General features: G+C 37.1%; 1 protein-coding gene across 7 annotated transcripts in view; it reads right to left on the bottom strand.

Moving 5' to 3' along the window:
- Positions 1–9,149: 9,149 nt before the first annotated feature.
- Positions 9,150–24,839, bottom strand: part of mtm (phosphatidylinositol-3-phosphate phosphatase) — a 67,230-nt gene continuing 51,540 nt past the window's right edge. For all 7 annotated transcript variants that reach the window (XM_083144372.1, XM_083144376.1, XM_083144375.1 and 4 more), the window contains 5 exons: positions 24,575–24,750; positions 22,141–22,248; positions 20,549–20,733; positions 15,736–15,937; positions 9,150–9,535 (listed from right to left, as the gene is read on the bottom strand). In XM_083144372.1, coding sequence (XP_083000498.1) covers positions 9,389–9,535; positions 15,736–15,937; positions 20,549–20,733; positions 22,141–22,248; positions 24,575–24,750 — 818 coding nt within the window. In that variant the 3' untranslated portion in view covers positions 9,150–9,388. The remainder of the gene's footprint in view (positions 9,536–15,735; positions 15,938–20,548; positions 20,734–22,140; positions 22,249–24,574; positions 24,751–24,839) is intronic.

Genomic DNA, 24,839 nt, shown 5'->3' with positions numbered 1-24,839 from the left:
GGTGTTTTTGCTTTCAAACAAAAGTTATCCGAAGTAGATTGCTCAAATAGTCTCCGAGATATACTAATTTATTCTCTAATATGACATATTGCATCATATTTCAGCCTGTATGAGGACTAGAGACTTGAAAGAAGTTAAGTTCCCTTTGTTGCAAAAAATCTATTCTTTGAAAACAATGCAAAAGTTTGCGCCCTTTTCCAAAATAACGGAAGAAGAGGGGGCGAACGTCCGATTTTTTCATTGAAATTTGGGGACTTGGCCCCTCCCAACCCCGTTTTTCTCACTTGGGTTTTCTGAATTGTACACGGTCGCGTGCTCCGATGTTTTTGTTTTCAAACAAAAGTTATCCGAAGTAGATTGCTCAAATAGTCTCAGAGATATAACGTTTTTATGAAATAAGTGTAAAAATTTAAAAATCGCGCACAGAGGCCGCGGCGAGAGAGGGGTTACTTTCGAAAGGTTTAAAGGTTAAATATAACAAATCAACCACAACTTACTCTTACAAAAATGGAGTTGCATTAGTTCATACCTCTTAGAAAGTTGAGATGGTAGTTTCAATTGCACAGCGTTTCATTAGTAGATGCAGGCAGCTAATTCCGTGAACAATGATGTTGTTTTCCGAAAGTCTCAAATATTTGTCTCAGGCAATCGCCCTCCTACAATGGACGAATCTTTTGTAGTGATAAAATGCCACGTTTGGTGCGAGTTCTTTCTGTATATTTTTCCCCAATGGCATAACGCTGTCGCATTATAATGAAGAGGTCCTGTGTTCGACTCCCTCCTCCTCTGGTGGAAGCACAATGCACACTGGTTCCACGTTAAACTGTAGATTTAGTCCCGATTAGCCTATCTGAGTATAAAAGTGGATTTAAAAACAAACTAATAAAATCGTCTTCCGGATACTTCGTGACATAACTTTTTTTCTCTACTTCAGCTTCTGTTGACATTTTCGGCTGATTCATGTGGCAAAATTTATGTGTGGAAAGAGGATTTCCACTCATTAGCAATTGAATAATTATGTAGCTTTTTCCATACATAACTGGTTTATTAAAATTTATTCACTTCAGTATTGTAGTGATTATTGTGATTCCTTCTTATTAGTAGAATGAATATAAAGTTGATATTTCGCATACCATATTGATATTTGAAGTAGTGTTGCCCACGAGACGAGACTTTGGCCTGTCTCGTCTCGAAAATATTCGTTTGTCAAGGGGACACATGATCAATCACGTCTCGTCTCGAATTTTTAAAAGCCTGTCCCGTCTCGTCCCGTGGGCAACACTAATTTGAAGATAACAAGTATATAAAAATTGTAATGAAATAAAAAAGGGACACTTCTGGAATTTTAATGCCGAGCTAAATACAAACTATATTATACTCTCTAGCATACTTAAACCCGAAGGTTTATGGCTTCAGCAACAGAAGCCTTCCATCTGTCCCTATTCGGGGCAAGATCAATCCAATATTTTCGATCCTTGACGATTTCTTTTAGGTCCATCTCAACGTTACCCCTCCATCCACGTCTTGGCCTTCCTACTGGTCTCTTACCATCAGGTTTCCCAACAAGAATCCTGTAAACTATTTTTTTCCTCTGCCATTTGTGTCACATGGCCTGCCCATCTAAGTCTTCTTGATTAAATTATTCTATTAATAATAATTAAAAAGTCAAAATAATGTATTGTGTTGCCGGAGGAAGTAAGGCTAAGATAATGATTTTATTTGTTTATTTGGAGATTATTTTAACCATACCCAGGGCGGGATTTATATACGTATGTGGAGGCTCGGAGCTGCAGTCCTCAAGTTCAACCTAAATTCTGATCTAATCTTCATCATACCCTGCATAATTTTGAGCCTCCTAAGCCTACTAGCTGCTTTTAATCATGGAAGTATTCATTTTATCACAATTTTTGTTTCAATAGCTCTAGTATTTACTTTCACTTTCTAAAGACAAAATTGGCTTTTTATGGGTTGATAATATGTGAACATTTCTAGCATAGACAATATTCACAAGTAAAATATACATGTTATGAACACCAGAATACACTTATTTATCGAATTATTCATATATCTCCAAGTATATGTACTTATTGAATTTGATTGGGTGGGCAATCGGGTGGGCACAGGAATTTTTGGGTGGGCGCTTGCCCACCCGTGCCCACCCCTGGCGCCGTCCCTGGGGGGGGGGGGGGTAGTACTGGCCCTCTTGATTCTCTCCGCGAGTGTCCATGTTGCTTCCCTGTTTACCTATTGCCGGGAATTAGGTTCTCAAAATTAATCATCACACGAGTTTCTTTGTAAATAACTGGAAGATTTATCACATGAGCTTATTACTTCTGAAAGATTTAGATTCAAATATAACTAAACTGTATTAATTCAATCAATGTATGAAATCAGTCACGTTTATGAGTAGTTGGAAAAGCCATATTTTCACATGATTTTATATTGTCTTGTTTATACAGTAAAACCTGTCTATCCCGTAATATGATGGTTCCGAGCAAAAGTTTCCGCCTTAACAGTTTTCCTTCTTATACAGGGTTGACTTTAAATACAGTATAGAGCGCTGCAGGATTTACAGACAGATTTACATTTCGCATTACTTATAATGTAGAGTACTAATTCATGTACGTACATGAATAAAAATGCGATACAGTCGCAATAAGCATAGCAGAGATTACAATTATGTAACTACACAATATGTTGGTACACTTTTTACAGTACTGTAAGAACGTACAGTACGTACTTATGTACCTTTTCGAACCCGGAACCCCTGGCGTCGTAGCGCGATGTGCATAGAGGAAGAGAGAAAGATTGAAAGATGGAATAAGAGAGGTGAAGAAAGATTGAGATAAAAGTGAAGAAAAAAGAAAGAAACAAATGGAGATAACAAGAAAAAATAGAAAGATGACGAAAGAACAGAGGTGAAATAGACAAAGAAAGGTGGAGAAAGAGGTAAGAGATGAAAGAAAGAAACGGAATCGTAACAGCTATGAGTATTGTAGCGCATTCTTTCATATCGACAATGTTACCGATAAGCGAGTGGCAACAAAGACGTGTTACACTTACAGTATTGCATTGTTTTCTTGCAAATAAAGGAAGAAATTTCCGTCTTACTAAGAATAAAAAACATCTCGTTGTCTTTAAATGGTGTTCTGTTTCCGCGTTAAGGAGGTTTCCGCCATATGCAGGTCATTTTCAGGTATAAAATCGGTCCGTTCTGGGGACTTTTTTCTTCCATATTTACAGGTTTCCTTCTTATAGAGGTTCCGGGATATGCAGCTTTTACTGTATATTAATTTCTTGTTTACACAAAGCTCTATGAACACTGTAATTGGTCATGATCCTGTGTGTGTTCAAAATAAATAAAAATGAAATGGAGATATTATCTTTACTTTAGCGCAACAATACAGCCAGGATTCTTTCTGAAGGTAGGCAGTGTGGGAGAACTACATGGGATTAAACCAAATACTTGGTGCATGAAATTTTGAACATTTTTTTTGTTTGTTTTATACAAAATTACAAGAGTAAATAGAGAACATTGGTGGCCCCTACATTCCCCTCCATCCCTATTGTGGAGGTGTCCACTACGCCACTGTTTCATGATATCTGCCTATATTGTGGGGCAACAGCATACAAGATAATCCTAGCTGCATGAACTGGAAAAAAGCAGTTGAGGCAGCCGATGATAACCTTTTGCTTAGAATCATGACCACGGATTATCTGGGAATTGCAGGGTCAGATAAAACGTACAAACAAAATCAAACATGAATGTGAAATACAGTTGTGCAACATACAGTTAAACTAATTACAGACAAAAAAAACAACAAAAAACCCTCCTTGCAATTGTCATGGCAAAGTGGATGTTAGTGTTGGATACATGTAGCCCGTTGGAAATTAAATGCAGCCAAACTGGGTAAAAATAAAAAAAAGGAAACTGCTTCCTGTGCTTTGCTGCCATGAAGGTGTATAAGGGGTGTGGAGGTAGGGCCCACACTTTCTTCATCACAGCCGAACATGGGGATGATGTAATCAGCACCACACTCCTTACTGCCTTTACCCCCAGAGTTTCCTCCAGGCACGCAATTTATACGATGCTGGGTGGGTGCCAGAGCCACTTGAACAGGTGGAAAAAATCCCGGTTCTCCCCTGCTAGATCGAACCCAGGTCTCCCACATGGTAGTCAGACGCCCTAACAATCGAGTTACTGCAGCTAATAAACTGGGCAAAATATAGAGCTGAATCCCCCCCCAAAAGGGACATAACCGCCTTAAGAAAATTCTGGACACACTTTTCGAATTAACATGAAAATACAAAGAAATCACTTTTAAAAAGTTTAACTGCACTTTATTTCCAGCATAGCATCCTGCAGCTAGGTGGGCAAGAATTAATGTAAAACAGATCCAGCACTTGAAGTGGATTTTTTTTAAACTGGGGTTGTTTGGTAGAGCCTTGGGACTAGCGGAGAGATGTTCATGTGGTATAACATGGTGTCAGTGAGACACAGGCAGGGACCAGGGGAGGCTCAGCGCCCCCTGGAACTGCCATCAGCCCCCTTAAAAATTAGGTAAAACCATTTTGTGTAATTTGTTGCAGTAAAGAGTGAAAAGGTAGACAGCTCACAACTTTAAGGATAAATCCACAGAACATGAACAGCAGCTATTACATTTGCTCATCTTGTTTATGAGCTGAAGTCTTAGTAGTTGCAAGTATTTAGAAGATTGTTTAGACTTTGTAAGTTATTTTATAGGGGAGCTTCTTTGTCTGTACCTTCACTGTCCCTGTTGCGACCTCCCGTTTAGACAGAAATCTGTGACTTTGATGTCATCATGCAAATTACCTTCGCATCTGTATCAAAGGTCAATCAACAGCTCTCAAGTTTTTGGAACGAAGGGAAGTTTCATTGCTTCATTGTAAGTACTGTGATTGAATATTATGCATTTTTGTGTGATATAAATATCTGTATCATCAAAAGTAGTATGGAGTGTGTATGGGATGATTTTAGTATCAGTCAATGATGTTTTAAAACATGTAGAAGATATGATATTTATAAATTTTATATAACTTAATGACCCCCCCCCCCAATCCCAACAAATAATTTACCTTCATTTAATACTGTTCATTTTTTAAAAAAATGGACTTGATTTACAAAGTCCCCCCTTGATAACCCATGAGCCCCCCTGGAAATCAATTCTAGCTAAGGGCCTGATGAGAGAGCTAGGAGAATGTTCTGCCCAATCTTTTTTTAGGGCAACTTTGAGGAACATGCAATTTTTGTTAGCGATGAGCAGTTTGCTCAGGCCCATAGCCAGACAGGGGCCAGAGGGCTCCGCCCCCCCTGGAACTACTTTCAGCCCCCTTGACATTAGGTAAAACTATTTTGTGTAATTTGTTTGCAGTGAAAACTGAAAATGTAGACAGCAGATATTATTTTGCTCACAACTTTGGTGCAAGATAAATTCAGAAAACATGAACAGCAGCTATTACATTCATTCATCTTATTTATAAAAAGTATAGTCTTAAGTAGCAGCAAGTATTTAGGAGATTCTCTTCTCTAGACTTCAGAAAGTTTCTTTATCAGTACCTTCAATGCCCCTGTTGCGACCTCCATTTATACAGAAATCTGTGACTTGGATGTCATTATGCAAATTTCCTCCGCACCTGCGTCAAAGGTTAACAGCTCCCAACTTTTGGGAATGAAGAGGAGTTTTATTGTTTCGGCCGGGGAGTGGAATGTACGGTAGGCACTATGATTGAATATTGTCCATCTTTTCTTGTGTAATATAAATATCTGTATCATCAAACGTAGTATGGAGTGTGTAGTAAGGGATAATTTCAATAGCAGCCAATTAACACTTCAAGTGATATTTCAAAAGATATAGAAAAATGTAGTATATGTATGATATTTCTAAACTTTATGTAACTTAATGAATCCCCTCCCCCCTACACACATAATTTACCTTCATTTAACACTGTTAAACTTTTGAAAAATGGACTTGATTTGCAAAGTGCCCGTGATAACCCGTGAGCCCCCTGGAGATCAATTCTGGCTACAGGCCTGAATTTGCTTCAACAATGTATTACTCTGTTATAAAACAAGTAAACATTTTGCAAGAAAAATGTAATAACAGGGTGGCCACTAGGATCATGATAAAATTTTAAAAGTTTTCAAGGCAAACTTTTAAAAAAATCAAAGATACAAGCACATGTTTTCTCTATTTCAACCTTATGTATTACCTCCTTTCACCACCCATACACATACACACACAAATATTAGGGCTGAGCCGATGCCACATTTGCTGATACCGATACCTGTATAGTTCCAGCTTAAAATAACAAATATATAGCAAAAATGCTAAGGGAAATATAGAAATATACCAGCGTGGCCAGATACCTTTTGGAGAATTTACAGTGTTAACCTCCCATCTTAATGAAAACAGGTGCAGGAGCAATTAGAAGGTTAAGTTAGTCCCTGCAGCCCTCACATTAATCTGAAGTGAATAGAATTCAATTGTGAAGTTCTAAGTCCACTTTATGCACAGATAGGCTAATTAGGACTGGTGACTCATGTGCTATTTTTATCTTGCACCTGCGACTGTTTGTTGTCAGGTTGATGTACGTTGCATTGTTTAGAATGGCATCGTTAGATCCAGACCGCATAGCGGAAATTCTGCATTCCATTTGTTCATTAGGTCAGTGGTGAATGCATATGTAATTTATAAGAAAGTAAACAGGGAAAATCATAATATGTCTCTGGAAGAGTTCATCAACCAAGTAGGGTGAAGATATTCAAGGTCAAACATCAATGTCAACTACAGCAGATAGGCTAACAGGCCGCCATTTTCCAAGGAAAATCCCCCCTACACAGAAAAAGTCAAGGCCCTGTAGGTCAAGTAAAGTTTGTGGAGACAGGCACAAAAAAGAAACTGGCAAGTGGACAAGAAAAGACACAACATTTTACTGCCCCAGCTGTGACGTTGCTCTCTGCATTCCTGAATGTTACAAACTTTTTCATACAAAAGTTAATTACCTGTAATTTGTAATTATTTTTTGTTATGTGCACATAAGAAGTATTCTTATGCAAGATTCAAAAGATGTATTGATAGTTTATATAGTTTTTGCATTGTTAATTATTGAAATTTCCAGATTACGAACTTAAAATATCTCTATATTAACATTTGTTACAATGTTGTACTTTTTCTTTTTTCACAAAACATTGCTGAAAAAAATATTCAAAAATGTCTGAAAATGAAACAAAAAATTAACAAATTTTTGTTCATTGAAAAGAGGAAGTTTTGTAGATTTAAGAAATGTGTGGTAAATAAAAACAAATTAAAAATATTTTTTCTATGATTTTTGAAAAACAACCAAAAACCACAGGCCAGACGTAAAAATGCTGTATTATGAGGCCAGACCCGAATGTGTTAATATATTTGAAAATATGAGGGCTATCCAGAAAGTCACTCATGTTTCTGTGGGGTGCCGCTAGGGGCAGGGCAAGCGCCGGCATTTTGTGAAGGGACTTCCGCCCATTCAGTGTGCATCCAGACTTGTGAAGTTCGTGTCGCTTCTGCTCTGTTCATAATACATTGTTAACATGAGTGCTCCGATTGAAAATCCCACCAGTTGTGAAGTGAGGTTGGTCATACGATTTTTGTTGGCGAAAGACACTAAACCGATTGACATTCATCGACAACTGTGTGAAGTTTACAGTAAAGATGTGATGAGTGAAAGTGAAGTGAGGCATTGGTGCCTCATGTTTAAAGATGTCTGCACAAACGTTCACGATGAAGACGAAGTGGGCGACCGAGCATTGTGACAGATGAACTGGTCGCAAAAATCAATGACAAGATTGGTGAAAATCGCCGTTTCATGACAATGTCCGCCCGCACTCAGCCAACAGGACGCAGGAACTTTTACAGGCCTTTCATTGGGAGGTTTTTCGACCATCCACTATATAGCCTGGATCTTGCACCAAGTGACTACCACTTGTTTCCCGACATGAAGACCTGGCCAGCGTTTTGATGACGATACAGACCTTCAGGCTGGTGTGCAGAAATGGTTGCAGTCACAGGCGCCAACTTTTTATGACAATGGACTTTGTAAGCTTGTTCATCGCTATGATAAGTGCCTAAACTTGTACGGCGACTATGTTGAAAAGTAGTGTAAGAGTGTCTCTTCAAAATGTATATAATAAAAAATGTCTACTTTCACTTGTCTTCTTTTTATTCCAAAACGTGAGTTACTTTCTGGATAGCCCTCGTATATGCAAGAGGAGAAAAAGTAGTGTTGCCATCCATTCCTAAGTAGTCTATTGGTTGTAGAAATGGCTATGTATTCTAGTTTCTTGAATTTACATACCACAAAAGACCACTCTTTGAGAAACTATTGCCTTTTTCCTTTTGGAAAAATGCAAAAAACTGTAAGAAAACAAATTTCCTGAAAAAAAAATTTTCATTCATTTTTATCTGTCCCTATTTCATGCCTATTTAGTGCAATCACCTAACACAAAGTAGTATGATGTGTTTCAGTATTACAACATGGTTAGTATATACACTGGTTTTGCAAATTCCTTCCCTCTCTTATAATAAACAGAACAGAAACAGCACTGGAAGTATTATCTAATATGTTGTATTGTGCTACTTTTTAATAAATAATAATAATAAATAGGGCTGAGCCGATGCCGATGTATCGGAAAGTATTGGTTGAAATTTATGTACCGATACCCGCTGATAATTTTCTGGTACTTTGATCTTTCAACGACTCGCAAAAAAACCGCACGACACTTTCACGGAGTCTAATTATCTTGGAAAATATGTGAAATTCAACGTTTCTTTTTATTTTATACCAGCTTTGTATTTAAAAAGTTAATTTGTTGATAACATAACATGTAATTTAATATTCTGGTGTAATTCTTGCATATTTTAAAGCAACAAAGTTTGGTAAATTCATGCATATAATTCGAGTCACAATACTTTTACAGAAATGTTAATCAATATTTTGCTCCACTTTTAAGTATTACAGTTTCCAAGTATCTGTATCAGTATTGGTGGAAATCGGGAAGTGTTAATGGCATCGATATCGTTATCGGTTCAGCCCTAATAATAAACTTTCTGGTGCATATTTTGCAATGAATAAAATACAAAATCTTTATTGTCTCCACTTTTTATTACAAACAATATCTACAATGTATTCATAATTTAGCTCTCTGGAGGGGTGTTTATATAATAAGCTTTTTAATTTATTGTGACACAGAAGCTTAAAATTATCACATGTTACATTAGAGGTAAACAATGTCACATTGCTTCTGTTTTGTTACATGCTATATACAAAACAAAATATTCCAATTTAATTGCTGTCAAAGAAAATATATTTCAGTGCAAAGCTGGCAGAGTTAACTGTGAACGGGAGACGTCAGCCGAGTAGGTGTGCCGAGGTTTCTGGCAGTCCTTGCATCCAATTCCCGCTGGCACTCTTCCACCTGCTGATGCAACTGCGCCTTCAATGCAAGGAGCTCTCGGCAACGCTGTGCAACTGGGTCCTGTAGAGTTAATATAGAATCAACTGGGGATATTGGGAAAGTTGCGTACCATGTTCCCTAGTTACTCTTAAAGGTTTATTGTAGTAGGTTGTGGCAATGTTTGGTAATGGGTTTTAGGGACCTTTCACATCTATGTAATAAGTAGGGAAAGGATTTTAAGGTGCAAAATTATGGTTGGGAAAGGGGGGAAAAAAAAGGTTCTGAAAATATTTTCAAAAAAGATGCTCATAAAATGCCTTTATTCAATGCTCTCTTTTTCTGCACCTTTTGTACATAATGCACGTGAACTGCATAGAAAACTGTTGATCTGCCGAATAGGTTTTGTTGAAGTTTGTGTTTTCTCTCGCGGTTTTTGCTTCATTATCTTGGGAACTATTGGGACTGCAATGATTATATTATACCATTTCATAGCTCTCGTTCCGCTCTACAAAATGAGACTACAGGATTCTATGTAGCTGCTCAAGAAGAGTGAAAATAATTTAATTTTCTGTCCAACTTTTTAACAAAATATGAAAGAAAAGGAAGGGAAACGGTGCTGAAGGATCAAAAGGGGATAAATGTGCTGAGCTCATAAAAAGGTGCAACAAAATCTGTTCATTTTACTAGATTCCATGTCCCAAAATACATATCTCAAACTATCTGTATAAAAACAGCTATATTTTTTTAAAGGTATCGCACCTTAAAATCTGTTCCCTAGTGATAAGCAACAGATGCCGAGCTACGGCATTCATCACTTGGAAGCAACCCTTCAGAATTTACTTCAACCATTTCTACTGGAGTGATACAGTGTGTTTCAAGTTGCGCAACTTCTAGCCCCGTGAAGAACTTTGACCCCTGTAGCTGAAAGAAAAAGGTTTAGTTTCTGCAAATGCCAATAGATGGTGCAGTTGTAGTATTTACGCAAAGTAACGTATTTCAGAGCCAGAAATAACAATGAAGGGGCTATAAACTCAAACTTTAATGGCTCATAACATGAAAACCTTGCGAGATATTTAAACTTGGTTTTCTGCATTATAAAGCCACACCCAATGAGATATTTTTCAATGCTTAACGTTATCCACTTACTCGATACAGAAAATTCTATAAATTAATAAATGGCTGAAATAAGCATTAATTTTCTTCTGGAATGCCCTTTTGGGTGAGAAAAATATGTACGAAATTATCGATGGGTCATAATTAGACATCTGATGCCTCATGCCATATTAATCTGTCATTTGTAATCAATGGTCATGTGCAGCATTTGATTACATTATAATTCAGAAAACTCAGTGTAAATGTCTCTTGTGGTTTTCATGATGTAAGCCAAGAAAGTTGGGTTACGAGACTTTTGAAACACACTGTATAAAAAGTTGCACTTGTCACTTTGATATCACCCAGACTGGGTTGATTTTTTAACAGTGCGCTTCATGTCCTCTCAGCCTATTCGTTGCACATGTGTAGTGAATAATTTATTTATTTATTTATTTTTTGATTGGAGGGAATACCGGCTGTCTACCAAAATAACAAATCCAAAATTCTTGACTTTTTTCATGATTTCATTTTGACATTTATTTGTTCTTCTTAACCTTCATTTATATGACCCCTACTTAGATAAAGTTGGAAATTAGCAATTAAGAAAATAAGTATTTATTTAATTTAAAACCCCTACCGAAAGGCCAGTTAATATGAAAATTGAAGCTGTATTTAACAAGAGAATTAGACTTGCTGTATTTATTAATTCATCCTGGACTGCATTTGGCAGACTAGTGAGACTCTGATGTCTTGACGTCTGTCCCAATAAGAAGGACACATTTAATAATTTTAAAATAACACTATATAATTACGAAATTGCAAATAATTTTACATCAGTATAACGAGTAAATGTTCCGATTTAAGAAGGCAGTATTCAACGTGAAGAAATGCAGCAACAGAACAGTATGCCATATGAAAGATGTGTGGAGAAATGGAGAAATTTATTTCCCGATGATCCGGCACCAGATAAAACTGCAATGGATGATTGTTTCAAATTTAGTTTCAATTTTCTTTTTAGTGTATTTCAACGTGCGGAGAGTGGTTTGCCATCTTGTCAATGTGTTTCGGAACTCAGAGATTGCAGTAATACTCACATTTAGTTTACAATTTTTTTCTTGTGTATTTCAAGATATAGTTAACAAATGTATGTATTCATTATGTTGACAAGTTCAAAAAATTCTCAAACTCTGAGTGCGGGGACTTTTCGAATGCACCGTACATTCAACCTTGATGGTCCCAACATAGCAAAATGATCCAAGATTTTACATTTTCCCACATTTTAAGTTTTTGCAGATGGGTCCCCTGAAAAACTAAAAATCGAGGTTCCACTGTATTCCAGCCTTACCACGACAGTCTATCAAAGTTTGGGTCCAAAAAATATTCACAAATAATTGTCTTTAGACTTTGTAATAAAACAAAAGTGTATCTACAGATACCTATGTTGTTTACATCATCTGTAGGAAGTCTTGAAATACGTGATTAAAAGGTGGGTGTAACTGGTCTCTTTCTGCCAACCTGTATGTGCAATTACACACTCACTTAAATAACCGTAGCTGGTTAAGATATTATTTTAGTGTCCAAGATAAGGGATTTCAGGTGGTGCAGTTATCACATGATTATTGTCTGGAAAATAGTTTCTTGACTTGTGGAAATCAGCTACTATGTAAAGGGTGTCCCAACAAGAACGATGGATTTAATAACGTGAAATGGCATATATTTCAACATCATTACAAACGGTATATGTTACCCGTTAAGTATGAAAAACAATATCTGTCATATATGCCTTTCTACTTGCTCCTCTATCCTATCCACACCATGCAAATAAGGCCACAACCATTCATAACCATATTGCGGTTAACATTCTCATTCGCCAATACAACAAAAAGACAATGGCGCAATTCAAATCCGGCATTCTTGTTGGGACATCCTTAACAATAACAACTCCATGGTACAACACTGTTTTTCACTGTGTGGTGCATGATCAGCTTATCAGACAGGAATCTGCTACTAATGTTTCAAGTAGTTCCACAGTTGCCTCCCAGTACTGGGTAAACCAAAAAAATTTGGAGCTCACAGCAGGAATCAAATCTGGGGCAGCTCACATCAAAGGCAAGTGCATTAACCATTTGGCTATGAGGGAGCTCAGCTATTTTGTACACCTGCCCAAATAAACATATCAGCAGTAACATTGATAAGAGACACATCTGGAAATAACTTCAACACTTCCGTTAGCTGAAGGAATGTCCATTCTGGCATCAAATGGAATTATGGATAGGAAAATAAAGTTATTCTCGTACATATGTATTGCTTTCATTGTAGAACATTTCCTTTAATTTAGGGTTGTTACAAGCAAGTAAACATCAAAACAGGGATTTACTTGAACATAACAACTGTTGAGTTGAGTTGTTGAGTTGATTTGGTATTTTAAGTCCACTTTATGCACAGTATGGCTAATCGGGACTGGACCTACAATTTAAAGTGGGATCCGAACCACTTGTGCCTCCACCGGGTATCGAACCCGGGACCCCTTGCTTGCAAGGCGAACATAACAACTGTAAATAAAAAGAAAGGTTCAACAAAATAAAGACTGAACAATTTTCAATGTAGCCCCTTGCCGAGATTGAGGCTTTTGTCCTACCAGTCTACTACATAATAATGCATTCTATGCATAAACAAGTTTGTGAATGGTATGTTTCAAAGCTGGAAGCCAGATCAGGACAGTAAAGGAGATCCAGGCATTCCAGATCCAACTTTGCATTAACATTTTGTGTCTGGGTGGTAGTCCTGTATTTCCGTTGAGGACGGATGGTCGATATTTCGACCAGCAGCACACGTCAGCAATTAACATGATATTTCTTGAAAAGTACACTAGATATTTCAGTTTTGTCTTTTTTATCTTTAGTATATATATAAAAAGGTATGACATACTCAAATTACAAAACAATATATCTATTTTTACTATTATTAACAAGCGAAGTTTGAAAAAGTCTTTATTCCCCCTCTCCCTGGTACCACCATATTATGGGATAGATTTATAAAAGTGGCTATAACGTTTTGAAAAAAATTAAATTCTACAAGCAGGAATGAGTAAAAAGCAACATTTTAAGCAAAGTCCGACAATTAAGGATTCAGGTTGGAAGTGGGGGCAAAGGCCCAATTGTTGAAATTTGCCCCGCCACATGGTAGCACACGGCAGCAATTAATGCGTCATTTCTTGAAAACTATACACTATTATTTCAGTTTTGTCATTTTTGTTCATTAGTATACCTCCGAAGGTATTTACTCGAATTACAAAACAATATATCCATTGTTACTCAGGTGCTGTTTGAAGAAGCCCTTTGTATCTCTTTTGTTACTATGGGATATCTTGAAGATAAAAGGCTAAAACTTCTCAACTACTGCATCTTTTTGGAAAACAACATTTTAAGTAACATCCGACAATTAAGGGTCCAGGGGAAAAGCTGGGCAAAGGCCCAAAGTTCGAAATTTTCAGTAATTACAGTATGCAAATTTCCGAATGCCATAATTTCAGTTTTTTTTTTTTCGAAGTTGCAGCAGGTGCATTACATATCCTATTAGAGTGGTCTTTGTCGTGCTTTCCTCCAAATTTGGTCCATCCAGCATCAATAGAGGCGACACTAGAAGCAAAATTCCAGACATTGTCCTGAGCACTGCTGCTTTATACAATGTTATTATTTTTTACTCCAGAAGTATCAGTTTGTTTTCAATAAAACTTTGCACGGTTTTTTCATTCCCTTCGGTCTATTGAGTTGGGCCATTTCTTTAAAATTCATCTTATTATTATTATTATTATACCTTTAATACTAATTATTGGGAGGCACAATGCATAAATTTTACCTCCGCTAAAAGCCCTGTCTTTAAGAAATAAAACAAAACCAATTTCATCTGTCTACGACAATTAGTTCTCGAGCTAAGATATTTTTTTGCTGCAAGTTTCAAAAGCGTGCACTTGAAAAGGTGCCGACTTCAACAAGACCAGGCATGCAAGGCTCTGTCCACTAAAGGATAATGTAGTGCTGTTGTAGCTGCTCTGTGGGTGTTTCAAGAGGTAAACACCATAATTAATCACCCCCTGACAGTGCAGTGATAACACCATCACCTTGGAATCAAGGGATCCCGAGTTCGATACCTAGTGGAGGCACATAGTGGTTCGGATCCCACATTAAACTGTAGGTCTAGTCCCAATTAGCCTTACTGTGCATAAAGTGAACTTAAAACACTAACTCAAACAATCAACCATGTCCAAGAGAATCCAGCAACACAACCCCATCGCGATCAATTCAGAGTGGACTACTGTTCACACGACATCTTTCGGCCACATTTGTTCTCCATTATGACTTTCCACTGTAATATTCTTTGCTTCTGCCTGTCCCTGCTCATGCAGAGCTTAAATCCTGCAGACCAGACATTGCACCTTGGAGCATCCCTATTTATCCATCACTTTACACAACATGGATGCTTCAAAATTTATTTTAGAGTTCCACTTGGTAAATTCCATAGACAGTCACATTTTGTGTTCACTGAGCAGTGTCTCTTAACTAATGCACCTGTTCCTCTTTCTCTGTAAATCATAAGACTAACACCAATGCCTAATAGATTTGGCTATTAAGTGTTAAACTGAACTTGTGATCAAGCTGGTTTAAGTAAAAAGTAGATTTTACTTTCATTCTCAAATCCTGCAAGTACAAAAACTAGGGATGGGCCGATATAAATTTTTGGCCAATACCGATAAAGTGCCGATATAAAATTTTCCGATACTGATACAAAATCCCAAATGATTCACGAAGAACCTGATTGGTTCATTGACCTCTTTCATAAATGTGTTCCCAGGTGACTGCACTGCAAAAGAAGTTGCATATTTAGACATTTACTTTTTTAAAAAGTATGGTATGGGGATCATTCACAAAAATTATAACAAAATGGTAAAATTTTGCTCAAAATTATAAGATCTTTGTAGATAAATCAGATCGGTAAAATAATCGGTAATTTTACCGATAAAAATTTCTATGACAATTTTCAGTCACAGGTTCATTTCCCTTAGTTTCCCAGATTTCCAGGTCAGTGTAAACCCTATCTGGTGAAAATTCATCTACAATGTTTCCTGTAACCATGCTCTCAATACACAAAATATAACCTTCACTACTGTAACTACAATTTACTGTACTTACCTGTGGCCTCATACTTGGATTCCAACGGCAATAGTAGCCCTTCCATAACTTGACATAGCGAAGGCTCGTAACAGGCACAAGCACATACTGATGATGGATTGGATAATAATGAGGATTCCTAAAGTCATCCACCTGGCTGTTGATCACAGACCACACAGACATTGTCTTCTGCTTCACTCCCTCGTTTGCTCTCTCTCTGTCACTGCAAGAAAGGAACCAAACACGAATAAAGATTTAACAATGCTGAGCCATAATATTATGAACAATTGCTAGGGCTGACCGATACCACCTTGAACTGATATTCTTACAGATTCCTATTGGTACGATGCTTGAACCTTGTCATAATTAAAATTTCTCCAAAATATTGATCAATATTGGTGTGTAAATAATATTCTTCTCCAATTATATGCATCAATTTAACAATAAATTTTCTTTAGAATATTCTAGAGTTACATCAGAATATTAAAATAGATGTTATGTAATGAAAAAACTACCGTCAAACGAGGTAACTTTGTACAGATTTTGGCATATTCTAATGTTCCCTGCAAAATCTGTGGCGAGTGACAACACGAAAATTATACACTTTATCCTTCATAAATGTACTGAAGGAATACCAAAGAAATTCCAAATATTAGGGGGGCAAATACGTCATCTCTGCTTACGTTCCTAGCAGGTCAAAATTAACCCCATGAAGAGGTAAGATCGTCATGCAAAATGGTATGAATTGCAAAATATATCCTCTTGTCATACTAGTGACGTTTGTGTGTCTTTTAATTTTTTATTGGTTTTTAAACATTGAAATCTTACAACGTGTTTGAAAACAAAACAGAACACATTTCCTCCCTTGATGTCCGCTCCACAACTCCACGTGTGTGGCTTCACACTCCCTTTGTTCCACCAGCATGACTCCTACCAACATATATCGGTCTCATGACAAAGTTACCCTCAAAGATGAAGTTTCCCTGTTTTGACGGTAGTTTTTCCTGCAATGTTTGTTGTAATCTTCTGCAATAACCACAAGTTTTTCATGTGTGTGTGTGGGGGGGGACATGTCAAACCAAAATACCACAAAAAAAAAAAAAAAATTGGGATTCAAGTAGCCTACGGATTGAAGTTACATTGAAATTAAGAATAACAATATGTTTCTTGTGAAATTCTAGCACATTTTGATTTTCCTCTCTCTCATTTCTATGCTAAAAAAACATGTTTGCAAGTTCAGAACATTGAGCTACAGATTTTATACCACTTCTGGAAACAGTTATAATAATTATAATCTCTTCTCTTCTTATTTGTGATGCATCTTCATATGCTATAGTATAGTTAGTAACAAATTATACACCCAGAGTCAGGGATGTGTAATATAGTCCAGGCAATTTACACTTTGACCTGGGCAAAATTGCTTCAGAAGGTTTTTAAACAGTTTCTAGCTCAGAAATCATTGCTGAAAAACATATTCAAAATCAGACAGAATCGGACCAATGGCAAAAAAAAAACAAAAAAAAAAAAACGGATTTTAAAATGGCGGATTGGATGTTTTCTACTAAAGGCAAAAAATAAAGTAATTTAGGGATTTTAAAGAGAGGTAATGATTTTATTTACATTTAATAATACTTAAACTAAAACTATCTTTCAACAATATACCCTTTCTTATGCAATTTTGATATTAAAAGTTATTTATAGAAGTTAGACACTGAGAAGATAACAATTACTTCAAATAAAATTATTTTAAGTTCTCTTAATTATAAAGTCAACTTCTAAGGATGGACAAAGTTTAATCAATTGTCTTCATCCCCGTAAACACTGGCTTACACATGGGGTGGGGGCTACAGTCCCTCCCAACATTTTGAGAAAAATCAAAATTTATAAATGGAAGCAGCAAAGAACTTGGGAATAACGAAAGTGCCAGATGCAAATCCCTCTTTAATTAATCCTTAGATTTCAATGTTGAATGAAAGTTCCAAATATATGAAATCAGTAGAACGTAGGAAATTCCCATCTTTACAATTCCAGTCCCCCCTCCCACCTCCTCCCAAAAATGAAAATGAATCCTGCGTACGCTAGTAACCATCATCATACTATTATTGCAACCACTCGCCACGAGCTGTTGGAGAGGACAATCGACTACGCTCGCATCCACATCGTGAAGTATCATCATGGTTCAACGTGCAGGAACAGCAAACCATCTTAAGGAGGAAATCTAGATTTAGTGGGTGTACAGCACAGCAGGAAGTATTCTTTACATACCAACCCCTTCCTTTTACCTTGATCGTCTCTTCTCTATACTTCCAGATTCTCATTTGAAAGTGTGTGCGAAATTTAAGGTACTTTGTGGACGAATCGGTACGTGACAAACACTCAGGTGTAACAAACTATATACCTCCAGCTAATGTTTTCAATTAACATTCGACGACATAGTTCGTTTGTGGATTCAGACGACTCACAGTCATACAACAGAAGCATTGCTTTTCTTCCAATGGCTTCAATATTTGAATGTTGGCAGGAATGGAAACAAAATTAATTTGCAGCTTCAGCTTCGGAGTTCACTTACGTTCATCAGTTTGTCTAATGCTGAGGATTTCCCAATTGAGCACATTGTAGATGTGGTTTCGAGTTTTTGTTTCAGGTGCGCTTTATTCACACATACGCTAATCAGTACTGGACATGCAATTTAAGGTGAGATGCTAATCACTACATGATTCCACCAGGCATCGAACCCTGAGCCCACTAAATACAAGGCGACGGATGTTATCACTACGCCATCGGGGAGGCCAGATAAATTCTGGGTGTGGTATTAGAGCCAGCCAAAACATACAGAAAGAGGAGCAGCTTGCGGATGTGTCGACCCAACAATGATTGAATTTCGAGGATATTGTACACAGTATTGGGAGATGGTCCCTGTCTTATGTCATTGCGATAGTACGACTTGAAACCATTGTCCTTGGCATGGTACAGAAGCAATTCGGCGTTTTCCCTCTTACTGCTGTCCAAATACTTGCATTTTGTAATGAGACTGCAGCACGAACGATGCCCACACGAGCATCCTCATCTGCATTGTACACACCACACGGTGCTTCTACATCATCTCACCTGCAAGGGAAATAATTGCTTGATTGTTTTATTCATTAGCTAGGGAGTGTTCTTTCTTGCCGGCACTGAAATGATCATTCCTACTAGACTTGATGTAGAATCTCCTGAGAATTAAGCCCTTATTCGTAGGAAAGCCTCTGTAGCCATCATCAAAAACGATAGCCCTTCCATCTGTTTTCAGAGTGAAATCTACACAAGGGATTGCAATGTTCTTGTGATTCATTGTTACGCCATGGGACGGAACGTTGGAGAGATCCATCATCCAAACTGCACTGGCTCGTGCACTGGATTCTTCAACTTCCATTCGAAAGTTATTGCATGACCTAACTGAGAATTCTGGGCTGCTCTCAACATACTTTATCATTCGAATAATGCACGAGGATATGAACGAAGCTTGTAATTCTCTGAACGAGTGCTGCATCTACTTGTATATCATATCCGACAGGGCCCACTAAGCAGCAGCAGCAGAAAATCCTATGATTTTCACTTTGTCAATCTTTTGGCAGAATTTTTGAGAACAATCTTTCTCAATTATTTTGAAGATGATATCCGTACCAATGTAATGCAATTCATTGAAAATAACAGCTGTACTAGTGTTGCAGAAACGTGAGTCAAAATGAAATGGGGATAGGGATTCCAGTCGTTCTATTCCTTTTTTAATAACATTACAGTCTTCCCTTTGTCTATTTTCTTGCATTTCATTGTATTGCTCACTACCCTTCATCAAAACTCTGGTATATTCTTGCATTACTAAGTTGTAAGTGGAACACAAGTGTATAGAAAACAGCCATGTTTTCTTCTGGATTTCTGTAAATCCGTTTCCTCCTGTCAGTCCTCAGCTGCTTTGCAGGGAAGGCCACGAGGTCTGATTCGAGTCGCACACAGGGTTCCGGATTCGATTCCCGGTGGAGCCACATAGTGGTTCCAACCCCAATTAGCCTTTCTGTGCATAAAGTGGACTTCAAACAAAAATTCAATCTGAGTCCGGTCCATAACCTGTCACTTCATCTTGTCACAAATTTACCTTCCAGGAACATTTTCTGAACGGTTGGATTTTCAGACGACAAACAACGTTTTCTGCAAGTACAGCTATAGGGGCTTGAGGTAATTGTGATCTATGGCGGCTGCAATGATGGAGAGAATCTTCAGCATAGCTTGCAACTGCAAATCATCCATGAGCCAGCTCTATTAGCATTTATCAAGTTACATGCAATGCTGGTCATTCGTGGTGATCATATTTTAACTACATCTTGTCCATTGTCCAATTTTCTCTCACAAATTGCGCACAATTCAGATATTTTCATTCTTAAAAGGCAAAATATAATTTGACACAACAAGAAAACACAAATTTTAAGTAATAATACACAAAATAGTAAAAATAATTCACAAATTAACATACAATGTAAGGAAATTTACAATAGCCAGTCTGCCATTTTGAAATCCATTTTTGGGGGTTTTCCCATGGTCTGATTTTGGATATGTTATTCCGCAATGATTTCTGAGCTAGAAACTGTTTAAAAACCTTCTGAAGCAATTTTGCCCAGGTTTGATGGAAAATTGCTTTAGATTGCCTAGACTAATAATATATGTAAACATATTTACCATGGATATGGTCAAAAGTATTTATTGGGTCATTAACATGTTTGTTACTCCACAAACATGATCTAATAATAAATAAAACAAAATAACAATGCAAAATAATATGCAAAACAGTGATGACAAATACCTGTTGAACAGAAATGTGCCAAATCGACAGGAATATAAGTGATCCAAGATGACGATCAGAAAGTAGTCATTGAACTCAAATGCACTTGGGAACTCGTGGGCTATCTGCCACACACAATCAATGAACTGCAGGAAGACTGGCGATCGGTCTGCATCAGAATGGTGGTCATCTCCGTGGCCAATTCTCTGAAATGACATACAGAAACATCTCATCACAAACTGTTTAAAAACAATTATTGTGGAATGACCAAAAAATTGTAAAGACTCTAATTCCTTATTTAAATACTGAGCCTCCTGGCTTACTAGAAATGCTGTCACTTTGGAATCAAGGGGTCTCAGGTTCGATCCCTTGTGAAAGCACATTGCACAATACATTGGGTTCCACTTCCAACTGTATGTTCAGTCCGGATTACCCTGTTTGAGCACACAGTTGATTTAAAATAAAACCTTGACTTTTATTAAAATGCCTCTTTTTGGCCAATTTTATTTATTGTATCAGAGCTAATTATTTATTATTTGCAAGAAAATTAACTAGTGTATAAATAACATTAATTTTCTCGCCTTGTAATCAAGGAATCCTGGGTTTGACAGACAAATACTAGTTGTTTGGATTCTACTCTAAACTGTATGTCTAGTCCCGATTAGCCTATCTGTACATAAAGTGGACTTAAAACAAAAACTCAAAACTCAAACAAATGTTGTCAAATTAGGAATTCAAAATAGGAAAAAATGTATTCACTACAAGCTCAACAATCATACTTAATACCATGTAGGGAAAGTGCCATGTTTCTACATCGTTCTTCTCTTATTGTCTGATTAACTCTGTGTTACTGCAGGAAGTGGTCCCCCGAAATAATCCGACACAACAAAAAAAGAGCAATGAAGGAACAGAACTTTCCCTACACTGCATTTGCTACGAAACACCACAGATAGTTAATATACCATGACTTTTCAAAGGCAATTTAGTCATGGGTAGATTTCACATTTTCCAGACCAGTGGGAGCCCTGTACTGTACTCCTTAACTGTAAATCGCTAACGACCAGCTTTTATTCTTTCTTATTCTATTGTATCCTGGCAGTCTGAAACCCACCTATGTAGCTGTAATTCCTGCATCATCTAACTTTTCTAACAATCCCAATCCTAACTAACTCTCTAGCCTTCTTAAAGACAAAAGTTGGTTACAGCAACACAACATGTGTCACTATCCTGGGCAAAATCAATCCAATCTTTTCCTTCTTTACAGATTTCCTTTAGGTTCATCTCAACGTTATCCCTCCACCTTCGTCTTTACCTTCCTACAGGTCTCTTGCCATCAGGTTTCCAAACAAGAATCCTCTTTCTCTCCCATTTGTGCCTCATGGCCTGCCCACTTAAGTCTAATTGATTTAATCACTGTAATACTATCTGGACATGAATACAGATTATTCAGTTCTAAATTATGTAACCTTCTCCACTCACCTGTCTCCTCATCCCTTTTAGGTCCAAATATTTTCCTAAGGATATTATTTTCAAATACTCTTAATTTATGTTCCTCTTTTAATGAAAGCAACAGCTCCAGTTGCAAGAACAGAAGATTAAAGGAAGCTACTCACATGTTGGAACTTGTGCCCAAAGCTAAGCCACTCCTTTTCAATAAGCACTTCAAATCCCTTGATGGTTCGGTAATATGGATCAAGCATCACCATGGCTAATGCTGTAAGCTGAAATAGAGAAATTTCAATTAGTTTTCTCTTAGGGATGAAATGATGGAAAAATATTGTTGATATGAATAAATTACTGATAATCCAACATATGTGATCTAACCTGAAAGTATCGAGTCATATAATACAAAAAATTACAATTATAAAAATGTTATATATTTAGTAAAAGAAATACAAAATACAAGAAAACTTGCACATACATTGTACATATGCTCAGTCCACTTCAAAGTAAGCACCTTCAGTTCTCTCACACCTTTCCTAGAGTTGTTTCCACTGTAGAAACTTCTGCAAGTTCTGTTTGGAATCACAAATAACTGCCTCATCGTACTGACCTGAATCTCATCGATGGTCTGGAATCTGATCAATTTCAAAGGAGATTTAATTTTATGCAACAGCCACAAGTCATAGGGTGACAAAACTTGATGTAGGGTGGCTCAGTCGCCTGTGCAATGTGATTCGCTGCTCTACTTGCTCAGTCATTGCAAATGTGAAGATCACACACATTACATGTGCTCATTCATTGGTGTTTAACTCCCAACTGACAAGGCCATCCTCATTACGAGGGGAGTGAAAAGTTTTGAGCCTCACATGGAAGGAGTGATGCTAGATAGTTAAAATTTTGGAGGATTTAATGTTTGAGTTTTAGGACACTCTGTGCAAACTTTTATGAAATTCACTTGTTTTCTTCTAATTTTTGTCAGGTTGAAAATGAATGAAGTGTCAGAGAAGAGAGTGGCTGACAGGGCCGTGAATTGGTACCTCTGTCGGCAAGGCCTCACTGCACAGGCTGCTTTGGTTGAGTGTGGTTTGACCACACTTTCCCATCCACCTTATTCCCCCGACCTGCCCTGTCAGATCTTCATCTTTTCTCTGCTATGAAGAATTCACTTCAAAGACGTCACTTCCACAAAGGCGGGTCATTCAGGACAAGTCATTCTACTAGATGACTGTAAAAAAATTGCAGCACAGAATGCATAAGTGCATTGATCTGGGGGGTGATTATAGAGATTATGTGATTATGTAGAGAAATCATAATGTGAAACTGTAGCTCAAACACCTATTCCTGTGAGGCTCAAAACTTTTCACTCTCCCCTTGTATGCATACACATTACAGACTACTCTCATCGGCTACCAGGTTACTGTACAAACTGTTCTCATTATATTAACATAGGCTCAATATTTTTTGGACAGACCTTGTAAAATTGCAATATTCCTTGAAGAAACTTCTTATTGTGTGTGTGTGTGTGTATATATATATATACACATATAACCAGACAACTGCAAACAGGTGTTTCTTTTAGACAGAAACTGTGTACATTAGTATTAGTATTAGCCCTACGTGTATCAAGCAATACTGATAGAATACCAATTAATACTCTGTCTACAAAGTGTGTCTAGAAACTCAATATGCACTGGAAAAATTTACATGATAATTTTCTGAATGTTAGTGACAATGGTTCTTCATTAGCAGGGAACGGATTTACATGCAATAAAAATGTGCTAAATATGTAAATACATAATTAGTTATTTTCACCAAAATATGGAGTTAAATATGGACTTCAAATTGTAAACATTTACCTTTTTAATAACATAAGACACTACATGAGCTATATAAAATACAGTCTCGGCATTGTAACTATTACTACGACTGTCTTGAAGAGAAACCAGAAGTGAATCTCGTACGTGTGCCACAATCTCGTTGCTTCTGGTGCTGCTGTAGAGTTAGCAATGCGCTGCTCGAATTGGAACTCTTCCAACATTTGTAACAACCAGAACAACAATACATATATTGTTCAGATGACAGAAAACTTGCAATTAATGCAATTTGAGGGTATAAAAAGGTCGTAAACTTTTGGTTGTTTACCGTCACTTCGGAATTTGTCAGTTATTCTCAAGAAATTCACCCAACTCTATTTGTGACACGGGGACATGTAGTTATTGCACGAATATGGAGTATATGTTGAGAAAAATTCTGAAATATGGAAATAATATGTAAAATATGAGCCAAAACCTAATATATGTACAAATATGGATAATAAAAACTGAATCTTTCGAGTCTACATGCCATGATGAGAAAAGATAATACAAAATGTAACTAATTTCTGCTACACACACAAATATGTATTTACATATAAATCAGTTTTCAAATCACAATAAAACCTGTTTAAATGGATTCCCTGTTATATTTTAGTTTCACGCCCCTGATCGTTTGGTTCCAAAAGTAACTTGCAAACATGAGGAAAGGTACACTTAATCCACTAAATGCAAATTGTAATAATTTTTGAAATTAGAAAAATAATTCTACAGTTTTCAGTTGCACACCTACCTGAGCTGTTCTGTCCCAGCCATCAGAGCAGTGAACCAGGACCGATGTCTTGTGATTCTCCACCTTGTCCACTATTCGGACAGCACCAGCCAGAATGCACTTGATGTGTTTCAACCAGAACGTCTGCTCTAGCCCTGACAACCACCGGGACTCCTCCATGTTGGGAAAGCAAAGCTCTGGAATTAAAGAGTAAAGTCATGAGGAGAGAGTGAAAGGATCATGTTGCAATTTTACTATTTATCTTGTCATTCTTTAGTGCATCCTC

This window comes from Lepisma saccharinum, chromosome 23 (assembly GCF_977018435.1).
Source record: "Lepisma saccharinum chromosome 23, izLepSacc3.1, whole genome shotgun sequence".
NCBI classification, from domain to species: Eukaryota; Metazoa; Arthropoda; class Insecta; order Zygentoma; family Lepismatidae; genus Lepisma; species Lepisma saccharinum.
This window is presented reverse-complemented; position numbering and strand designations above follow the sequence as displayed.